Source organism: Solea senegalensis, linkage group LG17, assembly GCF_019176455.1.
Source record: "Solea senegalensis isolate Sse05_10M linkage group LG17, IFAPA_SoseM_1, whole genome shotgun sequence".
NCBI lineage: Eukaryota > Metazoa > Chordata > Actinopteri > Pleuronectiformes > Soleidae > Solea > Solea senegalensis.
In genome coordinates, this window is record NC_058037.1 from 11,934,794 (window position 1) to 11,959,380 (window position 24,587).

The 24,587-nt window shown below is 42.2% G+C and overlaps 1 protein-coding gene across 6 annotated transcripts in view; it reads right to left on the minus strand.

Annotated features, from left to right (window-relative positions):
- stxbp5a (syntaxin binding protein 5a (tomosyn)) overlaps window positions 1-24,587 on the minus strand; it is an 82,261-nt gene that overhangs the window by 8,597 nt on the left and 49,077 nt on the right. For 4 of the 6 annotated variants that reach the window (XM_044048784.1, XM_044048783.1, XM_044048785.1 and 1 more), the window contains 14 exons: window positions 24,215-24,298; window positions 16,040-16,163; window positions 14,172-14,250; window positions 13,264-13,418; window positions 10,328-10,400; window positions 9,965-10,112; window positions 7,867-7,934; window positions 6,607-6,647; window positions 6,081-6,301; window positions 4,692-4,873; window positions 4,205-4,330; window positions 3,807-3,958; window positions 2,398-2,460; window positions 835-888 (listed from right to left, as the gene is read on the minus strand). In XM_044048784.1, the coding sequence (XP_043904719.1) occupies window positions 835-888; window positions 2,398-2,460; window positions 3,807-3,958; window positions 4,205-4,330; window positions 4,692-4,873; window positions 6,081-6,301; window positions 6,607-6,647; window positions 7,867-7,934; window positions 9,965-10,112; window positions 10,328-10,400; window positions 13,264-13,418; window positions 14,172-14,250; window positions 16,040-16,163; window positions 24,215-24,298 (1,570 nt within the window). The remainder of the gene's footprint in view (window positions 1-834; window positions 889-2,397; window positions 2,461-3,806; window positions 3,959-4,204; window positions 4,331-4,691; window positions 4,874-6,080; window positions 6,302-6,606; window positions 6,648-7,866; window positions 7,935-9,964; window positions 10,113-10,327; window positions 10,401-13,263; window positions 13,419-14,171; window positions 14,251-16,039; window positions 16,164-24,214; window positions 24,299-24,587) is intronic. The other 2 variants (XM_044048787.1, XM_044048786.1) reach the window with 1 other exon arrangement.

Sequence of the window (24,587 nt, forward strand, 5' to 3'; positions counted from 1 at the left end):
CATCTTGAGCCGCCATGTTCCTACAGCAGCTAGAGTGCGTGCGTTTCACGTTACGAAGCAGAAGCTTTAATATGCAACGGAAGAAGAATCACATGGTCTCTGATACGTGACGGCCGCAGACGTTCCCTGTGTTCACTACAGTTCAAAGTCTCGCCACTGGATGTCACTAATGTCTACAAACTGGAAACATTTTATGTAAATAATTACAAAATAAATGGCTTCAGTCTTTTGTTTCATCTAATTTAGACACACGGTCAATGTGGCTTGAAACTGAAAGAGTGGATAAATAATGATCTGTTTCGTCAACACACACTGGAGAGAGACAAAGACACAGTTGGACAGATGAGTTACTTCCCGCTCTGAGGTGTCGGACATCGGACTGTATTGTTCTGTGCTGTGAACAATCATCGGGACAGATACCAGACGCAAGCACACGTACAATCTGACACTTCGTGCTTCATACATGTACTGTATGGCATGCAGTATGTGTAGAAGGCAGTTAAGGAGTATCGGGGGGGTTTATAGACAGCTGTGGTCCCCCCGCTCTGCTTCTAGTTCAGCTTCTGTTCCGGAAGCGTTCAGTTCAGTTCAGCAATGATTGCTCGTCAGTGAGAACCAGAACTCAAACACTGGCACAGAAGCTAAAAGAAGCTGGTGTGTTTCTTCCAATATACGGGTGACTATGACACGGGCGACAGAGACAGTCTCTCTATGACAAAGACAAAAAGTAAAAAAAAAAAAAGAGAGAAAGAAAGAAACAGGGGGAGGGGACATATCTGGAGCATGTAGTCCTGCCCTCCACAGCCTCTCATGGAAATCTTTGGCCAGTCTTACCTCCTCTACCTCCTCCATTGTAGAACTGCTGTAGATTGCTGTTTGACGTCAACACTTAAGGGGTGTAAGGGGAGGGGAAAGTAAAGTACAGTAAATGTGCAGTTAGAAACACCCTTTTGGTTTGTTACTGCTCACAGGCTATCGCTTCGGTCCAAGTTTCGACTTGAATACTCTCTCTGACATAAGAGCTTTATTCTAAACAAATAAAAAAAACATCAAACCAAGTAGAGGCTCTAACCTATTGGAATATGACATCGAAGAGTTTGAAACCTTGGTCAGGATAAGATACTAAGTTTACATTATATGTAAACCCCCAAAAAAATCAAAACAAAAGAGAAGAAAAAGGGTCCATTAACTCACACAGACGTAGCTGATAAAGAAAAAGGACTTCTGTCCATCATATGACTATAAGTCATTCAACATTGACACCTGTAAAAGATGTCTTTTTTGAAGTTGTTGCATATAACATTACAAAAATGCATTATTAGCACCTCAAATTACGTGACATACGGTTTTGTCCCGAATGTCTAAGAAATGAAAAAATTGCACGTAAAGCAGATGACACTATTTTCTCTTCCATCATCAGCTTTTACTTACCACTTAGCCAGAGACTAAGTGAATTTTTAAGGCACACATTGTTTGCAGGTAGGCGCCTTATCCCTCTCTGCCTGATGAATAATGCAAGAGTGGACAGATGCATGAGACCAGAGTGCAGCGGTACGAGACACGGGGACTGGGGACTTCATACCTGGAAACAGTGGCATATCTCCAGACTTTGAGATTTGTTCTCTGCCTGACCTTTTTATTATTTCCAGCGTGCTACTGCCAAGTTATGCCTAATGAGATGAATCTGGGCTTTTCTCCTCAAGCACCTTCAGCTGAAACACTAATGATGTATATTAAGAGGGAGCAACAGAGCATCTTGCTGCTAAAAAACAATGTCCATTCTACGCCGTCATCAAAGGGAGAAATATTTGGGTATGTAATGTAGTAAGTGACATAACAGCTAACAGTGAAAATGCTTTTTTTCCGCCCGACAGTTGCAGCCTAATTTGTTGTCATTGCATCTCGTCATATTTACGGCACTGAAAACTGTAATAGAATAACGTTTAACTCGGCTACTATTCACATCACATGCAAGTGATGTACTTAAACTGTTACACGGCTGCGATTATGCATTTAAAACCCCATCGTTTGAGCCTATCTCTCGTTAACTACTACTTTGACAAATGGAAATGTGTTTTGAATTAAAACAAATGTATTCCTGTCCACTGAATTCAGCAATGTGGTAAAAGAATGCAAACACAAATGGGGGAAAACGCTCTCACAGATCCATAATTGAGTGCTTCTGAGCTCAAACGGTGCATTTCTACAGATATGCAGTGATATTGAAGCCAGAGAAACAAAAAATCCTGCTTTCAGGAGCTACAGTTTCATTTAAACGATCACAAACAGAGGCTCTTCTGAAACATTCACGTCGAATTTTGAACGTGTCGTTCGCGAGGTACAGTGAAGACTGTTTCTCCCGTTTTCCTTTTGACAAGACAGTGAAAGACATATTACCTGAAGTGGGGGACTTGCATCGGTCTTCTGACGTCGCCGAGCCCTCGTTGATGTCGCACAGGCCTGCGGAGGAGATCGCACCGTTCGACTCCAGTAAATGCAAAATACGGTGAAACAAATACTCGTCATTTTATGCTGTGTCACGCGCTACAGAGCGTGCAGATTTATAGGAAACAAAGGAAATGTCAAATCTGTCTTTATCCGCGATCAAAAAACCTTGTGCTGCCTATTTTTAAATCTGTTTCCTCTCTTTCTCAACTGCTTGTTTGTGTGTGTGTGTGTGTGTGCGCGTGCTTGTGTGACTTTGTCCTTTGAGGCAGAAAACCAAGCACACAACAATCCCTGCAGGCGGAGAAGCACAGCTGGATGCCTGATTACTGGTTAACTCACTAAGCTCTGACAGGTGCCAGCCCACTGCTCAACACTCACTGACACCAGATGCTCTGTGTGGATTTAAATCTGCTTGTGCGTGTGCGTGTTAGTTTGTGTAAGTGGAAGAACGCATAGTTGAATATCATAAACAAAAGAGATCCACCAGCATCCACACACTCAGCGTTCTCAAGTCATCCATCAAGTACAGGCAGTGCATCACCATGACACTGCGGTATCATCTACATAGCTGCACTGCCGGTGTCTAACCCATGGGGGCAGTGTTTGCATACTAAAAAAAAAAAGCATCCCATTATCTGTCCACGGTGCCACTGTGTGAGGCTGCAGTGGCGAGAGGAGTAAAAGGGATGGGCTGCCGTTTGGACAAGAAGTCGAGGAAAAAAGAAATGATGTCTCGAGCGCAACCCTCACGAAGATCCAGATCTATTGAGTTTCAGATGCAACATTTGTCGTCGTTTCTGCTTATATTTTCATTAAAATCAGACGTGGTGCAACACTGGGGCTACACAGTGACAAAAGTAAGTATTAATATTAAACCTGATTGTAAAAAATAAAGAATCTCTTGGGGGGTGTGACCTGAAATATATATAATATGCATATAAAAATCTATATAAGTTGGACATAGACTGCCAGCTTCAAAGGTAAAGCCCTGTAAGCAGTTAGCCATCAGGGAGCAACAAAAAGAAGTCAGTTTGAATATATTTCTTATTATGGGAAATTTTCACTTGTTTTATAACGTCCATAAACTTAATGAATCACTTCTTTCAAGTCTTCTCCAGTAGAACATAATGTCAATTCTCTACGTTATGAAAATAGACAGTAAAGCATGGCAGATATGAGCGGAAACCAGCGTGACTGACAGCTGTATCACACCTGACTGCAAATGACGGTGAGTTTACAAAAACCGAGACACCGCGCCAATCAAATCATGAATGTCAACGGTTTACAATGGCAGTTCATTACTCTACTGTACTCTACCATAAAGGTTTCACTGCTTTCTCTCTCTGCTTCCTCAGTACCTCCGGAAGGCTGTCTTGTCTTCCTTGGCGACCGCGGCTGTCTCTGGTAGGGGTCATTGGAGCCGTAAAGCTCGACCGTCCCCAAGTTTAGAACTACCGTCTTCTGGATGTAGTCCACCACTGCCAGACCGTTACTGTTGCCAAACACCACTCTGGGGTGGGGTGACAGAGACAGACAGGGAGGGAGCAGGAGAGGGCAGAGGAACAAGAATGACACATGGAAAATGTGTTTGGATTAGTTAAAGACCTATAGTTATAGGAAACCTTATTTCCCTGCTGCTTCAAATACCAAATTCTAAGTGCGTGAACCTTATTAATTTTGTCCTTGGTGTAAAATACTATAAAACACTGAGACCTTTTTACAGTTTTGACTGGAATGCTGTTGCGTGTGTACTTACAAGCCACAGGAGGAGTTGAGTGCCAGACTCGTGATGGGCTGAGGAGGCTCTCCGCTCACCCACACCAACTGAACCACCAAATCTACCTGGTAACCTGGAGACTGCTTCAGAGGAGTACTGCGCACTCTGAGGAGAGAACAGATTGGAGTGGACAAAGGGGTTGGAGACGGCAAGAAAAAAACCACAAAGAAGGGAGATAAGTGAGGAGGAAGGAGAGAGGGAAAACTATTTCACACAGAGGATGACAAGCCAGGCAGCTGCATTTGTGAAGCAGCTGGGTGTTAAGGGTCTGGCATGAGTGGCTGCAAGGGAATGATGGAAAGGCTGAGGCTGAGAATGCTTCAGGCGCTGACTAAGTCTGTGCAAGAGTGCTCGAGGCAAAAGGCAAGACTCTCATGTCTATGAGTATGTGGGTGCAAGCGCTCCTGGTTCTTATGAGAGATACTGTAACCGCTCCGGTGTGTGTGTGTGTGTGTGTTTTTCATACTTGAGGCAGGGCATGTTGCCTCCGTCAGAGTTGTTGCTGCTGGTGGAGGGGTGTGAAGGTGGGCCGCTCGTCTGAGGCGAGGCACCGGGTGTTGGAAGCGCTGCAGTCTGTTCTCCTCCTCCGCCCCCACCATCTGGAGACTCCATGTCATTCAGCTCGTACTGCATTCGCACCTCTAATAGCTGTACGAGCCAACGCACACAAGTGCACACAGAAACAGTGACAGACAAGAAAGCATGAGAGAGTTTCTAAAAGGCGAGACTTGTTTGTGCACATGCGCGTAGGCAGACGGCGAATTAACAAAGTCCTCCACTTCTGGAACGTCCTACTTCAAGCGACTTCTCTGCAATCTCCACCTTCACATGGCACTGGCACACGTCACCTTAACTCATGCACACTTGCTTTCTGCATTTCTGTCGGTCTCATTAGCCCAACGGACATGTGGGAGGAAAAAGCAATCAGTGGCCATCTTCAAACTCTCCCTCCCGTCTCCGTCTGTGCTGCTCTGCCTTCATTTCTGCAAGGTCACAGTCAAGTGTTTGACCTTGTCCAAAAGGAAGGTAGGAAGGGTATCTACTCCTGATCCACACCCCCAATCAAACACTTGGGAGTGTTTTTCCCTCACATACCCATTAGCAATGGCAGTCGCCCACATAAAAGGCTGATTTGAAGCCCACAGATTCACCAAACAAACCTCACAGACTCTAGGTTCAGTTTTTTTGGAAGGAGAAAAGTTTTTCGGATATTTAGGACAAACAGTGCTGAACACCAGAAAATATTCAAATTCATTAACAGACCTGCAAGAAAAACACACATCACCACAAGCTCTGCCCACGGACCGCACTCTTGATTGACAAGTGATCTCTCGGAAGTTCAGAGAAACACAGCAACGACTGCCGAGCAGGGAAACACGCTGCCAAAATGATATGTAACCCTATTATATTATTATAAATTAAGCAGTTTGCTGGTTACCACTCTACTACAATGCCTGTAACTAAGCATGTATATATGTGTATATATATATATTATACTCACACATAACATCGCAGGTATACGAAATTGCCCTTTGTGGCTTCACAATGCTGACTGCCATCACAAGTGCTTACATCACTATCAGGGCAGATTATAATAACGGCTTAGCTTTGCTTATTCACTGCTCTGTCTGTTGGCATGGCAACCATACTGCCTTGACTCGACAGTTGTTTGAGTGCATGTGTATATTGTGCATCACGTCTCACAACATCTCAAAAGATGAGGAAAGTCAGGTCTCCTCAAGTAAATATGTATATACTGTATATTCTTGGAGAGCTAAAAAATGTCTGCATATAGAATAGAGAAAATAGATATGCAACTTTCTAAAGAAGAGACAAAGGGTGAACCATTACCCACCTGCACCACCTCAGTAGTTACTTCCAGCTTGCTGAAGCGGTAGATGATAACGTTGGCTGACACCCCGGCCACGCAGAGCATCCGGCTCTCAGGGCACCAGGCCATAATCTGAATGGCAAAGGGGTCCTCGTCTGACACGTCCGTGTTGCCCTTGTCCTCCTTGGACCGGTTTCTGTCAAACACCTTGGCGGTTTTAAGCTTATAGAGCACCTGAAGCATTACTGGAAGGACACAGAAGGAGGCAGAGACAGTATCAGTTGCAATCCACGGTTATCTCAGAGAATCTGACTCTTAACAGTATGATTCTGTGGTGATTTACATGATGATTAACAGTTGTTGTTTATACTGGCGGGGTTTGTTTGGAGGAGGAAAAAAGTATTAGCAGTTTCTTCCTTTCCTTCATTTACCCTTTCCACTTTCACTCAAGGCTGAAAATGCCCTTTATTGTCTGTTCTTTGTCGGAAGATTTCCAGACAACAACTACAACTTTGTCAAAGCCAGCATGAGGCGCCGAGAGAGAACTCACTTGCAGAGGCATCCCAGAACTTCACAGTTCCATCAGCATGCCTGTGAATTGAGAAAGAAGAAAGAAAGAAAGAAAGAAAGAAAGAAAGAAAGAAAGGGGGGAAAAGAGCAAAAAATGAGATGAATTTGAAATGTCCTGTTGTCTGCCTCACCGTTTCAAGAGACAAAAGTTCAATGTTTTCAAATTCAGAGCAAAAGAACATCTCCAGAGAATCAATTAAAGACATTTTTTAGTTACAAAACACTTAGTTGTTCGACTGCACTAAAAACAAAATGTCGGGATAGTTTTATTTAGATTATTACCTTTGAATAATTAGGTCAACTATATGGCCAGAATTATATGGTGTGCGTACTCTTTGTCTTTGCTGCATGATAGACACACAGTTCAGACAATAATGTTCTTTTGACTCTTTTGCAGTGACTTAAGAAATGTCCTTTTTAACTTGACAATAATATATATATGTATATATGAAGAAAATGGTTTCCCAGATTTGATGTAGAAGAATCCCATCATCGTCCCATGACCTCAAACTAGTCCAACACCTGAGCAAACATCGATATATAACTTTACTAAAGCTCCGGCAACTGAATGTGAGCACATTTCTGCAGAACACATGAATTAAAATCACCTTAAAAGACGAGCAGAATCAGTGCCAATGATTTCAGCACATGTTTGACAATCACACAGATGTGACAAGTTATAAGTTTCCTTTTGTTCCTTTCAAAATGAACCGACCAAATGCGCATTACATTCATCAGCAGGTGATCAGCATAACAGCCTCTCCACTCAGTGTCACACAAAACAACACTGTTGCACAATAACACTTTTTTTTTTCTCCCTTTCTTCTCTCTTCAGTTGTTCTTGCCAAACAAGCTGAGTTGATTGGGAGAGAGAAATATTTTTTTTTGTGGCAGACAGAGAGAGAGAGAAAGCTGAACAGAAGAGTGATACAGCATGTAGGAGTGAGTGAGAAGAGAGGAAGAAAGAAGAGCAAGAGCCTCTCACTGCCAAGCACATACCTCAATGTCACATCTTAAGTGCCCGCCACGTTAAAAACACCTATTATGCTCGTGAAAAAAGCTTAATGTCGGATAATAAACATCAAAACGGAGCAAAATGCACACACCATTCAGAGCGGGTGGTAATATATAACGGGTTTTAATACGACGCTCCGCTCCTCTCGCCCTGTGTTGACCTGACAGCTCAGGAGTGTCTGCAAAGGTGATAATGATAATACTAATGAAATCAGTATCATCTTACCCAGTGATGATGATCTCTGGGTAGCTTTGTGTGCCTTGACCCCAGTTTCCACCACTAATAGGCCATTCCTGTATAGACGGCACACACACACACACACACCACACACATTGCATTAGAGAAAATGAAAGGGTACAGGAAGGAGCACAGCGTTGTCAATAAACAGCGTGTCTACAGAAACATTGATTTTTTAGAAAGAGATGACATGATACAACTGCAAACGTGTGAGTGTGCGTGGGAAACACGGGCAGGAATCATAGATTATGCAGACCGATGAGTGTGTGAGTCGCTGTCTGCGTGTGTGTGAGAGAAAGTGGTGGTGGTGGTGGTGGTGGGGCTTCTGCTTTGAACACGATGACACACACAAAGGTCACCAGGATGACTCATGGTGATCTTTATGTGAGAATGCCCTCCTGCAGCTCGGCAAGCTCTTCGCTGTAGAAAAAAAGCAAAGAAAAGAAGGGCGACGCGGCAGCGAGGCAGCCACTCCGGGTCAGCACATGCTGACATTTGTGACAGGACGCTAGAACAAGGTGACAGGGAAAGAGCATGGGCATATACACAATGGCTGAGAGAGCAGGGGGTTCTGTCTTAGATGATACAGCGGTAAAGGAATGAGAGGAGAGATGAAGTGTTGGCAGGGACCATAATGGGACACTGATATATATATAATTTAACTCCATGGAAACACTGAGAAATACATTTTACACCACAAATACAAATGCACACAGTTTGGGAAGTGATATATGTGATTGTTGCGTGCGTGTGGCAGGATGGTTAGAGGTTTTATTGTTCTGCTTTCCAACGCAACGAGAAAGAAAACTCCATCAAATAATACCTTAAACCAGGGGGTGTCAAACGTACGGCCCGCAGGCCAGAACTGGCCCACCAGTGGGTCCAATCCTATGATTAGAATCTAATCATAATGTGAAATATTATATTCTACAGTTCCAGATACCTGTGGCTTAATGTTTTGTGCCTTTTGTAAATGGTAAACTTGGAAAATAATATTGTTGAAATTGAAATCTCAAGAAAAAAAAGCCCGAAATTCAAAAGGCATGGGAGATGGCTCTCTGACTGTGCCATTGCACAACTCCCTCAAAACACACCAATGATTAATGAAGACTGAGCAGAATCCTTCTGAACTATATGTCTCTGCCTCAGCAAAGATTTTTCTTGTTTCCTGCTGTGTCAGCAGAGCATAAAGTGAGCAGGATTTTTAGAGAGGTGTGAGTGTGCACTTACAGCGCCGAGTCTGTTCCGAGCATGTTTGGATATAATGTATGAAAAATGATGGAGGGGTTTTTATATGTTTCTGGCCCAACCATCACTGCATTTATTTTTAGCATCTATTCCCTCGTGCTATTGGACGCCTCGACTGTATCTTGCCTCCTCGAGCGCTTGTCTTCACTGCCAAGCAGCAGCGCTGAGCCTGTATTTAATTATGGGTCAGGTCAGGTCTCATATTAACGGGTCAGCTCGGGTCGAGAAATGATTCACTGATTGCACAGTACGTCAAAATCTTGCATAAATGACACTGCCTTGTATAAATGAGAGTGTAGTTCTATAAACACGTCGTCACTGATTCAGAACTGTCTTGTCTACACTTAATAACTTAATACAATTGTTGTATTTCTGCTCCTTCTATCTCTACTTCACCTCCCTCTTGTCCTTTTTGTCCCCCCCACCTCTCCTCTGGCCCCCGTTTTTCCTTTCACCCCAACCTGTCGAGGCAGATGGCTGCACATCATTAAGTCTGGTCATGACTTACCTCTCCACTGATGACTAGTGCTTTGCTCATTGTGTGAATTGTGGCATTTCTCTTCTCAGTGTATGTACAGTGCCTTGAGATAGTGTATGCTGTGATTTGGCACTATGCAAATCAAATTGAATTCATTTGAATTGAAAATGCAAACGTGTAAAATATGTCAACAGGAGAGCACAATTCTGCATCTATGGAGAAAAATCTATGGACAAATAAATGGGTGGGTTTGAATAAAAATGACCTATTTTCACTTTCATTAACGGCTAACTGCAATGCAAACATTATCGCTCTCCATTTAAGAGAAAGGCGGGTGCAGCAGGTTTTCTTTTACGCTACCTTTTTGCTGTAGCCCTGTCGTTTCTGCCGCGAGCCAACAGAGTAAAGTGCAGGTATGAGGTCCACAGGGCAGTCGGCAAAGTACTCACAGCAGGTCACAGGAGACTCGTGGATGGTCAGAGGGTACGGGTTTTCGAAAATGGGATAGCTGTTATCAAGAGAGCACAGCAGACAAGCCGCTGCCCAATTAGTCTGTCTGCCCAACATCACTGCTTTAATCTCATTCAACACTACATGACACACACAAAAGTACAAGATTTATGAGCGTTGTGTTAAGTCGTTCTGTAATGAAGAGAACAGCGGACCAATAAGGCGTGTTTGATATTCATGATATTTCAAGTTATTACATTTGGAGTCACTCACCCATTTTGTGCAAGGTCGATCACCACTAAATCCTTTTCCAGAAGGACGACCACAGCATAAGGTTCCTGAAAATCTACACACACACACAAAGGCAGGCCCCACTTTAAGTGCATTATGAATGAACTTCCCTGAAATCTGCAAACCACAGGGGAGGAAAATTTCAGACTTTAAATAGCAACTCATATGAGTGTGCCCTGAGGATGTGAGGGGCAGGAACACAATATCTATGTGCAATTCTAATTGTGGAGGATATGGTTAAAAAATTGTGTTGTGTCAGCCTGGCTCAGGATTAGAATTTAATTTGTCCCACAAAGATAAATCTCCCTTATAACAGATTAGATTTTGAACGTACTGTATGTGATAAATGTGAGAGCATCACTGAGTTGCAGATTTCACCAAGTTGCAGAAGTTTGCAGTGTCATCTTCCCCCAGCATTAAGGCTACGCTCAGATTTGATGGTTTACATTCATGACGAAAAGAATGTGACTGTGTTTTTGTAGCAGAGTTTCACAAAGTTTATAATGTATAGTTATTTATAAAAAACAAACTTGACAAGGAAGGTGGGGCCTTTTACGGAAGCTCTGAGCCATGCAAATTTACGGGAGAGAGGAGAAACTGCGACTCCGATGGCAGAAGGATGAATCACCAGAAACTGTTTAAAATGACACCACTTTAAGACGTATGTGTGCGCTGCTGTGGAGCAGCAACATTGACCTTCTGCATTTACAGCATCTGACACATTCTGTCACTCTAAATGTCTCTTTTGTCATCGTGATGACGAGACTGTAAAAAACATTCAGGATTGTGTGAACTTCCTCTTCCCTCTGTACCGATCACTGAATATTAACCTGCTTTTTCTGCCTATTTACGGTCAATTATGGGCATTACCTGAGGCTTGTTTTTAATAAACCTTTGAAATGGTTTGTTTTACTTGTTGCTGGGGTTTTCCCCTAGGCCTGGTCGTAACCTCATCAACAACAGAACACGTCATATTTGTGTGGCCACTCGTTATTGAAGCGACATACAGATAGTTTCAAATGTACCTCCGTCGACCCTGCAAGATTCAGAAATAGAAGCCATCACAGTGGCTCTGTGTCCGAGCTGTAGCTCGAGAGGACACACGTGTAAAGCCAAAAAGCCTCATGGAGTTTGATACGACCGTTCTCATTCATGCCACATGTACGCTTATCAGATATACATCTTATCTAGGGCCGCGCACTGAAGTGTTTATGTTTTTAAAATTGGAATTGACGATTGGATTTCTGTGCCCACACAGCCTTGAAAAGATCAAATCACATCCATGGACAAAAAAAATATCTGATATAAGTCATTGGTAATGTGAACGTAGCCTGGAAGACTCAAGGTAGTTATGAATAGTATGGTTGTCTTGGATGTAAAATGTAAATAAGGAGGCAGTGTACGTCCAGCAATACACTTCTCCACCTTCACATGTTTAAAACGATCACATTACAAGCAGGAAGTTGCAGAAGTGTTTTCTATTCACAGCCACTTAACCAAAGCAGCTGGGGGTTAAACATCTTACTGAGAGTCACCTTGAAAAAACTACGGGAAAGGAGCAAGAGAGAGAGAGAGAGAGAGAGAGAAAGAGAGAGGGAGAAAAAACAGCTTCTCCAGCCACAAATCACCCACTGCCCTCAAGCGCTGTTTGCAGTAATAAAGCAAATGTCGCTGCATTATGTATAAACAGCGGCAACCATTCCTCATTTTTCAAGGGATATTAGGGAAATAGCATTGCATACGATTCCATTTAGATGTGTACTATTTTTACAGTGGCAGGTCTCTGCCTGTCAGAGTACAACACTTGGACAACTTTTGTCACACATCACTGTCTTGCTCTTTATACTTCCCCGGTGCCGCTCTGGAAGCAATTTCAAATTTTGTGCTGTGAATGGTTATGCAAACTAAGAACACAGCGTAGCCACTGCTGGGGATTTAGGAGCTGGGAACAGCGACAGTAATTATGGATTATTTCAAGGCAGATTTAGCTAAGGATACAAACTAATTATACATCTAAAAATAAATCGTAAAAGTGCTCCCCCCCCCCAATAAAGAGAAGGCCAAAAAATGTTTAATTGCAATGTTGTTTCATATACGAATAGAAAATGCCACGAATAAAGTGCAACATTTTAAGTTAAATACGCAACAAAAGGGTAAAATGCAGATATATATTTACACATTATCGTTCGTTGATCCATTATTAATATAAAAAAACCTACACATTGTAGTAGCTTTAAGGCTTACAATATGAAAGTAAGAGTGTTTGCTCTGGTTAAAGTGTTTTAAACAGACAAGACGTCTATATAAGCCATTCATTTTCACACTGAAGCCGACTGGTGTACACGAGGGGCGGGTCAAAATATTGATTTGTTGATATATCGCCGCCCTGCCTCGCTCAATGCGATAATCGATACGCCGGGGCAAATATTGATATTTTAATTAACAAATTAAGACGCTGTAAAGTAATCAGTCCCCGCCAGTTTCACTACTTCATTTCTCCTTGGGGAGGCGCTGCTCAAATGGATGAGGGGAAGCTTTGCCGGAAGTTACCTGGCCCGAAGAAGAGGGAGTTTACAGTGTGATAATGGTGGAAAAAACTATGTTAAACTGAGTAATCCTTCCTGATGCCGTAGTAGCGTTTACATACCGGATGATCAGTGCTGCACTCTTACTCGCTGTAGTCGTTGACTTCTCAAGACAGAAAGTGAGATCATTTAATTCAGATGGAAGGTTCGAGTGCACAAGAACACGAGATGAAAATGTAATATTAGGCATGTCGGTATAATGAAAGAGAAAAAGGATCCGTCCCCTTGGGAAATTTCATATTTATTACAGAGGCACACAGAAGCACACGAGGCAAAGCAATCTGATGTAATTAAAGAGAAAATAGTTGTGTGTGTGTGTATGTGTTTACTTACCATTAGGATATGGTGTCTCACACAGTGTGAGGAAATCTACGATGGGGTAGTCCATCTCCAGCACAGCTGTACTCTTTCCATGCATCACCGTCAGACAAGGCCGCCGGCCCACCGTGTCATAGGACAGACCACCAGACAGGATTATGAAGGGATCCCTGGAACACACACACACACACACACGCACACACACACAGAAAAACATATGCATAACACAATTATTGTGAGGGTTTATACATATCTATAGTGGACTTTCATTTAAGAGGACACATTAAAAGACAGTGCAGGATTATATAAAGTGCCACTCACATAGGAACTAACAACCTAATGGCTTAGATTGCACAAATCCTGTTTCTGAGAAATTGTTGTTTCTGCGTGACTGACATGAGAATAAAACAAAAAGGCCACATTATCTCCACTCAATTCACAATATCCACTAGGATGAATTGTGCAAAGGGTGTTTTTATCATGTATCCTATTACTATTAGGATACTGGTCAGAATCACTGGACTGGATAAAATACAAATAAAAATGTAGTACGATCCAGACTGTAAAAGACTGTAAATCATCAAAAGCATTAAAGCTGAGTCATGTTTGGGCTGTTTATGACAACTTTATGAGAATTATGTCTTTGAAATGACTCAGCACAAATGTGTTGTGAACAGCTTCGTAGTTTATAAATGGTCTAAAATGACTGTATCGCAATAATATCGGTATCGGTAGATAATCAAGTTTGTGATATCGGTATCGGACACAAAAAAGTGGTATCGGGACATCTCTATTTTCTGCATATTCATTTAGTGAACAAACATCTCTTGCAGACATATGTTGGTCCAGACAGATTATATGTATGTAACACTGTGTCACGTATGTAAGTAGTTAAGTATGTAAGAATGAATGAGAGAACCTACCCAATTCTGGTGGTTTTATATTCCACTTTAAGAATGGGTTTACAAGGCTCTGGCTTCTTCCCATCCTTGGGTTGTTTTCCTAAAAATAGAACAAACACAAGTTCCTTGAGTTCTTCACCTCCTCTCGTTCATCCTGTCATTCACAAAAGAAATCTATTAAAACATCAAAGAAGGGAATTTGCTGATGTACCGACGCACGTATTCTTGTGCTGCAAGTGTTCCTGAAAAGTCAAATAGGACTCTGAGGCAGGTTATACAAGTCAGGCCTGAATAATAGAGAACTTTTAATAACTACATCTAAATAACAGGTATCTAAAAGACAATTAAAGAGAAGGACTTATAAGCCTTACTTAAACCTGTCAAAGGAATTTGCATAATTGCCCATTAAATACCAAAGTAATTATGCATGCAGCAGTGGGAGAAACAAGTAATTAAAAAGCCCGTGTGGTGAATTCCTTTCTGCAATCCCCTACACACAAAACCAAGTTGAGAAGCTGGTTAGAAGTCGTTTTTTTTGTTTTCTTTGTTCCTCTCTCTGACTGTCTTTTCTTCTTCTTCTTCTTCTTCTTCTTCTTCTTTGTCCGTTTGGTCGCTCTCACACATTGAATCTTTCTCTTCCAGGTCCTTCATCTGGGTGAACTGTCAAAGTGGTGTAAGCAGTTATGTGTGTGTGTGTGTGGGTGCATGTGCATCTGGGGGGTGGGTGGGAGCAGGGGGGCGGGCACACACACACACACACACACACACACACACACAGTGAGTGGAGCGTGGATTAAAATACATCTTCAAACGAGCAGACTTGCTTTCTGCAGGAAATAAACAGAGCACCGGCACGAATGTGTGTGCGTGTGTGTCTGTGTGTGTGTGTGCGTGTGTGTGTGCGTGTGCGTGCAGACACACGGCAAAGCAAACAGCGGCAGGACATAATTGAACTGACAATAATCCTCCCGACTGAAATGAGGAAATGATGAGGGAGCAATGTGTGTGTGTGTGTGTGTGTGGGGGGGGGACTTTAGAGGGATGGCTACAATGAATACAGAGAGGGTCATGTGACTTCCAGAGGAGGCTGACGGCAATTGTGTAACGTATTGTGCATGTGTTGAAAGTGGTCACACATGACAGAAAAAGTATTTATACGTGAGATTTTGGCTCCAACACACAAACCAATGTCCACTAGCAAACTGAATACTGTACAAATACTTTGTTACTGTACTTAAGTACAAAACGCACACATCTGTACTTGACTTTGTTATTTATATTTCTTGCCACTTTTACTTTCACTCCACCATATTTCCTCTAACTATCTTTGTTACTCGTTACTACCACTACTTAAGTACATTTACATTTTTATATCAGAAAATTACTTTTGATACTTACAGTAAATAGTAGATAAATAGTAGATACAGTAAATACTCATACTATAAGACTTTTACTTATGTAATATTATCAAAAAAGTGACTTCAACTTCTACCAAAGTCATTTTCTGGTGAAGATACTTGTACTTTTACTCTTGTATCCCTTTGAGGTATTTTATAGAAGACTGCTATAAATGACAGTAGATAGGATTTGTGTGTTTCACAGAGCAGTTCAGAGAGTTCAGAGAGTGGCTTGGTGAAATTATTGCTACTATTACTAGCACTGGCAACAACTTCCTCTACAGCGTAGGAAGTGATTCTGCTGCGGTGATACTGCAGCTTTAATGTAGAAAAATACAGTAAAGAAATCATTACATTACACGTGCACTTCACCTCAATGATGACATTTGGGTTCTATGAACAGAATGTCCAACAGTGCATCCAACACTTAGGAGTATATGTCCTATTGGAAGGAGCAAGTGTGTGTAAATGTGTGTGTGTGTGTCTCCTTACCATGTGGGGTGATTGTCTGTATGGGTTTGCCCTGGCCTCTGATGTTCCATATGGTCAGAGTTCCATCTGAGTGACTGCAAATGAACTGCTTGCCCTCGTGATGCCAAGCAACCGAGTGGATCGCCTAGGAAACGACAGCAAGGAAGCAAGGAAAGGGTCAGCGGTTCACCGAGATGAAACATCATGTGTCACCACCTCCTTTACACTACACTCTTTGTTGTACCGCGTCAGCCATATGGGGCACGACGTTCACATGTGGGTTTAAATCTTTGTGTGTGGAGCTGGCAGAGAATATATAATACAGCGCTATTAACGCCGCATGACCCTCGCTGGTTGTGCCTCTGTGTTGTTTTAAATGTCTTGATGACTTCAGACTTTTTCCCTGTGGCGTAAACACATCATTGTGGAGAAGAAGACATTTCTGCGTGACCTAACTGCTGGAGGTTTATTAAGCCTCATAAGTACGGCTTTAAAGATACTCATCCACTCAGGGAAGGAAAATGTCAACATTCAACTGAAACACAAAATCAACTGAAAAATAGATAAATGAGGAAAGACGGGCGAGAGGTGGAGAGACGGCGTCCTCTCTCGTCTCTCGTGTGCTCGTCTCCCCCCATCATCCTAACAGTCCTCATGTTTGCCGCTGTGATGATTTATCTAGTGATAAGCAATCAGTGAAAAACACAAACCCGTCATGACCAAAGTGTGCCAGTAAAGGGCAACCTTGCTCATTGATGCCCTTTTTCACAGCCCATAATTAAAGCCGGCAAAGGTTTTGACATTAAGTAAATACGATGACGTGTGCCCAAACACTCTTCCAAAGTGATTTTTACAAGACTTGTCACATGGATTTTCACCCAAGGGAGGACGCTCTCACTGACTCACCACAACTTTTCAGAGACAATATGTTCTTTCAGAAACAGTGATGGGACTATTTTTTATAACTGAGAAATCTGTCGATTACTTTTGCGATGAATCGAGTACTTGTTTGGTCTCAATATAAACTGTTATGGATGAACTGAAGTCTCCATACAGGGTCCATAAAGTCTCCCAGGGTTCCACTGGCCTTCTCTGTGTCTGGTATCAGCAGATTCCCAGACTCTGTCTAACCAGCCAACCGCTGCCCACAGTGTTGTGTGTGTGTGTGTGTGTTCTCTGTGCTGTTTGTTCCTCTTGCAAGCAGAATAAAACTCTAACTCAAAGACAGCTGCTGTTCTTGCGTCCTTATTTCTACTCTCTCCTTTTGGCCAGCACTCTGTAAAAAGTCAGAAAATGCTTTAAAAATTGTCGATCAGTGTCTCTCAAACCTGGAAATGATGTTCTCAAACGTCTTGTTTTGTCCACAAACAAAAAGAATTCAGATGTTGTTATATTTCTAACTAGCCACTCCATCCGTCATCTCATCCCTTTCCTCCCAGGTGCTGCTTCTGGTCTCCCGCGTCTCATCTGCAATGAATGATAACCTTGCCTCCAATGTGAGGACAGGGTCAGGTTAAATCAATTTATTCTAATTGCACTTGCTATTTATTGTGTATATCAATTTTGCCTTCAGTGTGTCATTAATCATAATCGGTGCCATGTGTGTGTGTGTGTGTGTGTGTGTGTGTCAGAGTCACTGAATGTGCAGATGTGTTTTTCAGAAAAGAGCTAAATAGAGGAGGGGTGGGGGGGGTGGGGGGAAGCACCACCAGGGTCTGGCTCGTCACAACAAATCTAATCGTATCAGTCCCGGAATAAATTGCATTATATTTGTATGTTTTGGAGGTTAATGAACCCCATCTGCTGGTAAAGTTTGCCAAAGCTTTGCAAAGATGTCCGGTCATGTCTTACACATGCAAAGTCATGTTGCGGAGAAAAAAACCCGACAACAAACACACACACGCGCACACACACACAAATAAGGAAAGAAATGACAAAAATCAGAGGTTTATGAGGTACGTGGTTGTTCATCAATCACAACATCTCATATTGCGATTCTCCTTCAGGTCACCGTTATGTGACATCATGCAGCAATGGCACACATTATTACACAGTTAATGACCCCTCCCACACACACACACTCCCTTAAAGACACACAAATCAAACATGACTAAAGTTCTAAAAACCTTATTATTCGTTCTTTTCCCTCAAGTGTTCTTCACTCGTGGATTTTGCCAGTCTCCTCTTCATAGCGTCCTCTTTTTGTCCTTTTTCTTTCTTGGAAATAATTAAGAGCGCGATGACTAATGACTTTGGTGTCTTATTTAGAGACGGTGGCGGAAGTGTGTCCTCGTCGGCCAGAGTGGTGGAGACTGTGGGATGCAGTGGCCAAATTGGGGAGATAATTTGTCGGGGATTGGGTGCCAGGAGTGATTCACCACCAGAGCAGAGTGCCAGGTGGATGAAATTACAGCATGTGTATGCAGCGTGAACAAATTTCAAATTCTGTCAAATTCTTTTTTAGCATCCCACACTGTTGGCACGCAAACAATCATTCCAGTCTGTCTACTTAAAATGATATATGTATCTGTGTCTGTTGTCGACGGCATTCATAGACCAGACATGAATGGGTTTGGATACTAGAAAAGGTTCCTTTTATTCTCTGTGTGTGTGTGTTGGCTGGAACATAAGAGGGCTGCAACCAAGTCGTTGGGTGCCAAATATTGTCAAAGTCCTCAAAAGTTTTGACCACGAACCAAAGAATAGACTTAGGTTTTATGATTATGGCGCTTTACGGTCATAGAGAGAGCAGAGAAGCCACGGCGTAGTTAAGAATTAGAAGTCAATCAGCAGTTACTCACACAATCACTGCATATTGAACCTGGATGAAAGATTGAATTAGGGCTGGACAATAATTCAATAACAATAATATCAATAAAGCAAAGGTTGTTTATTTAAACGTATGTTTATGCATAGTGAAAACACACTTTATTGGTATTAAATATTTTACCTCAGAGTGTAGTAATTAAAACCAGTTATCAATTAAAGTTGTTGTTTTTTTTCAACTTTCACTTTTTACAACAGTGAATCAAAGGCAGTTAAAGTATTTTGCTGCTGGTTTCTGAGCATCAGACATGTAGATTTACCCCATAAACTTTCCAATCATATTCACTCTGTTGAAAATAACTCCTTCTCTAACTCTTTTCTATTTTAGTTTCCTTATATTATTCATGCGTCTCCCTCCCTCTCTGTATGTGCACCACTGACCAGAGCAAATTCACCGTATATTGTGTAAACTTTTCCTGGCAATAAACCTGATTCTGATTCTGCTTGTGGTTGTGATGAAGTGAGCTCCTGCAGTGAGTGACAGAGACGCTGCTGCAGCTTTGAGACACACACACACACACACACACACGCGCGCGCGCCGGGAGACAATAAAAACTCATTTGAGAATGGTTTGAAGTTCGGCACGACAGCTTGACTCTTTAATTATCTGACGTGTTATCACGATAGCGATCGATATCGACTGATTTTCTCTTGGCCGCGTTGTCCAAGCCCACGACCGACGGCACCCACAGTTATTATCATGTGTCTTATCACGTGTTTATGAGCAAGAACAAACACTCAAACCCAAACAGTGACGGCTCGACAAGGACAGATTGAGTTTTTAACAGTCTATCAGTACGTGGTTCACTGTGCCAGTCCCGAGAGGGAACAATGCACAGCGCCTAATGAGAAAATGAAGAGGATAATTGACACACACACACACACGGCGCTCATCATATCGCACAATACCAATTAAAAAGACTAATTTCATGATTTATTACATTAGGTCAGTTTTCACAGATTAGTCTTTGGGGGATTAGAGAATTCAGTCAACACTTTAGCATCACACACACACACACACACACACACACACACACACACACACACAGGGAAAAGAAAGAAGGGAAAAACAAATCAGAAATGCACATAAACATATTAGCACCGAGTTTCTGCCAGCACTGTGTCACACTCACACACACTGTCCCACAGTTACGCAGCTTAAAAAGACAAGCTTTAAACAAAAAAACAAGCCTTTGAGGACAAGAATGCCAACAGTAATTTCTTTTAGTTTTGGAAAATGTCATGTGTTGTGTTTGTATTATCAGGACTGGAGCAAGAAATGTGTGAAACTAAGACTGTGGAATTATTATTGCTCACGTTAAATGAACAGTTAAAGGAGGATCATTTAAGTCGTGAACTCCTAACATTAGACCTGTGTGTGATGTTATCATTTGATGATTCCGTCTGTCTGTCCGTCTCAATATTGTTCTCAGACCACAATCGTGCTTTAACTGAAAAGGAATAAGAAATGTTCTCGGAATGCGAGATGAGTGTGTGAATCCTTTTCTCCTGAAGGACAGACACTCGCAGAGACTCGCAGAGACTCGCAGAGACTGACCCTTCACTAATGGATATTGTACCAGACTTGCCAAAAGACACATCAGCTATGAATAGTAACATTAGATATATTATGTCTGTATTCACAGCAGGTCTGAGGGTGTGTGGGGGCAATAGTAACTAATAAAGTCAGACTTCAATAGGTCAGTTGAACTGTCTGGCAAAATACTGCACCTGGAATTACATTTAAAAAGTGATATTTAGTGCTTTAAAAACAACTTGTTTTTAAATCGGACTGAACTGAACTGCATCCAGAATTGAATCTGATTACTTTATTGATAAATGCTGTGTTTTATTTGCTTAGTTTAACCATAAAAGGGCCAGAAAAATGTCCTGTGAGTAAGTTCATTTGTCCATTTTCCCAGAATAACTTTCAATCTCTGGCAGTTACTTACAATTTACTGCATGGTAAAATAGTGTATGAACAATTTAAAATGAAGACAAACCAAAAGGAACATTTGTTTGAGTCCTCGTCTCAATGTCCTAAAACAGGCCAAAAAAAATGGGAACGCTGCACAGGCCTTTTTTCTAACTCTCTCCTCTTTGGTGACAATGATTCACCGGCTTCCTGCAACAGCGCCAGTGAAATTACCATAATAAACCAAATCTTTGAGAGTGCGCTTCCGCAAACGTGTCACCTGCGATACGCACGCTCGGTGTTAAAGGGTTAATGGTCCAGGACTAAGGCAAAGACTGCGGGAACATCTGTATCTCTGTCTTAACAAAGCAACGTGATATAAAAGTGGAATAAGATTGCGAGGAAGAAATGATGGGAGCAACCAGCTGTCTGGTGTCCACTAATGAGTGCTGTGCTTTGTCGTCTCTAATTGGGACGTTAAATTATAAAATCAACATCAGTGTGTGACTGAAGAGGACATGAAACTCGTCGCTGAGACCATGAATTGCTTAAGAAAATATAAATCAAGTGAAAACTAGACTCCTCAACACTCTGGACTCATTTCAAGCACCATGACAGGGCTGTAAAATGTGTGTTATGTATATTTATTATTGTTATTTTTCATCTGATCATGCACTTTTTGAATGTGACTGCTGCGTACCCCTCACCTGGTGCTTTAATAATATTTTATCGGCTCTTTTTATGGCCCGGATTTTTATTTCACTCTTATGTATTTATTTTACTGCGTAACGCGGCGAGTGAGTGTTTCTTGTCGGTGCGTGAAGCCACGACTGAAACAAGGTCCAATCGACTATGTCGACGCGGCAATAAAGTACAGGACCATGAGTCTAATTTTCCCACAGACTTCCTTTTTAAACGGAGTTGTTTTTAAAAACCTGCTGAGTCGCTACTTGCCGGTCGGTTTCAGGGAGAGACTATGTGTGCATCTTTATTTTGAAAATATGCTCTGTGGTCCATAATAATAGAAGGAAAAACATGCATGTATTACTTTATGGAGTCAGTGACGGAGGGAGGTGGGAACTCCGAAAACTGAATGCAATATAAGCAAGTCATCAGGGCCAAACTCAGAGCGGAGCAGGGTCAGGATGACGGATGCTCTTTGGCCAGCACTCACTGGGAAGCCACACTGCTGAGCCACAGCTAATAATAGAACATCCACTGAAAGAGCCAGAGTGAGGTCTCTCAGCTTTAGGGAGACTTTCATCGCCTGCGCTGGATGCCTGAAATCTGCGAGACACTTAGTTGTCGTCTGTGAGGCAGGTTGATTTGCAGACATTTCTTTCGTCTGACAGTGTCTATAATGATCATGTTATTTTGTGCATCACACGCTCTGACAGCCTGTGAGGAAGTGTGGCAGAATTACTCATGATGAGACGTTTTTTGGTTTTTTTTGGCTGCTGCGTTTCATTTGTTTAAACTTCTCACAAATTTCCTGCAAAAGTGAAAAAAAAAAGCGTTTTAAGCTCGTCTCATTCCAAAGCCTGAATGCATGTCAGCTGCTGAAAAGAAGAAGAGGAAAAGCTTCCTTGCTCATTTCAGTCGAAAAACTTTGATACTTAGCAGCAAGCTTCTAGGCAAATAGTGTCGAATCAAAGTGCCCAGCAGGAACAAGAGAACACAGCAGGAAAATATAGCCTGCAATGGAAGTATTAACTCAAAAGATATTTCACCCTCCAGTAGGCTATTGTTTGAAGAAGCTTTGAGTTTGCACACATTAATAATGTCAGTGAATCACAGCGAGAGACTGATTATACCAAACCAATCCATGCATTACAATAGACGATAAATCTACATGTAAATAGTGATAGTAAGTCAGTAGATCAGGTGAAATTCATTTTAAACATCAAAGAGATAGGGTGCTTCAATGTACATACAATAAAACAAATCAAAGTGTAAATAGCATGATTTTTTATAATCTTTTTTAATCTTGTTCTGCTACAGATTCCTCTACCTCTACCCCCACAAACCCACCGTTCTGCATTTAGTCCGTTCCATTAACGTTGACCACTGTCCACTGAACAGTATCATCAGAAAAACCACGCAGCAGCGACACAAGAAACGGGGGAATAATCAGGAATAATCGTTCAAAGAAGAGATGACAAAGCAGCCGTGTGTTGCAGGCTCTTTTGCTTTGTCAGTGTAAGTCGTAATTAAGTGAGGGAAGGAGCAGTGGCCTCCCAAACCCCAAGCCACTCCCACCCCCCCATCTACTAGTCTCATGAGATGTGTAACTGCAGGCGAATTTAAAGAGAGGAGGTGTGTTTTCACGGGAGATTCAGTGATGGAGACTGGAGGGACATTCATTTATCATCACAGACGTAGAGCAAACACGCACAGACAGACAGACAGACAGACAGACATCGGCTGACAACACAAACCAGTCAGGTGAGAAGCACAACCATCTCATTATCTTAAACATGTGGCTCCGTGTCATAGACGCCACTGTATGACCACGTGTATCCACAGCCGTTCAACGGTTGAATCCTCAGTGACATGTTTGTGAATGAAATTCATTGTTAAATTCCCTTCTGTGGTCAGGACACGTCGACCAAAAAAAAAAAAAAAGGTACAACAAAGACTTGTGTGTGGTGACAGAAATGGTAATGGCAGTATAATGTGTTATGAGAGGAAATACAGATTTAATCAATACAGCGCAGTCTTGCTAAATTACCGGGACACAGTCAGGGTGTGACACATGCCACGTCCGGAGGGAATCTGAGCACGACACTGTGTTTTATTGCCGTGCATTTTATTTTCAAGCCAATAAAGCTGCATGACTCAGCGCTTTAAAAAGACCTTTTTTTGTCGGTTATTATTTACTCTGCAGATGTCTCTGCAAAGTAAATAATGACATAACTCCAGATGCGTAAAGAGGAAGCTGATTTTTTTATTTATTTTTTTAGGAATTCCTTTGATGAGCCTGCAAATACTTCTCAAAGCTGGATTAAGTGAGTGTGTTTTATCCGTTTTCTGAAACAGCCCCCCCCCACATACCCCATGGAAGGCACAAGGTCCTGTGTCTTCACAGTCAGCACTCTTTTTGTACCATCATCAGCTTTAAAACACAAGTGACAGAGGGGACTCGCTCCCACAGAGGTTGTGTGTGTGTATACAGTATGTGTGAGCCCCACACACACACGCACACACACACACGCACATGCACACACACACACACACACGCACACACACACTGTGGTGGACTCTCAAGTCTCAAACTCCCAGGTGTCGTCCCAGGAGTAAACGCACTCACGCTGCACAGCCACATGCAGAACGCCTCATGCATATGTGATTTAATTCCCAGCCTCTGTATTAAACTATACGCTAGATCAGAGGGGTCGAGAACGACAGGAAGCCGTTGGAGAAGAAAGGAAACGGGGGAGATTTTTTTTGCCTACCTCATCGTAAGTGTAGCGATAGTCGGCCTTCTTTGATTTCAAATCCCACAGGACCACAATCCCAGACTCAAATCCAATTATGAGCTGGAGGGGAAGAGCGACAGGCAAACGTCGGTGAGAGGAGTGGCGGCGACGACAGAATAGACCCCATGACGAGGAGAAGGAGAAGAAGAAGAAGAAGTAATACATTTGACATTCAAACACAGCGTGAAAGGAAGTCAGGTGTGAGTCGGCGACACCGCACAGGGAGACACCTGCTCTCCCTGGCTCAAAAAACATAGTGTGAAGTTTTTATTGATTCTAAAGATTTATTTATAGAGACAAAGCTGCATTTCGGTACTTTAAAATGAAATATATATCCTTGAGAAAACAA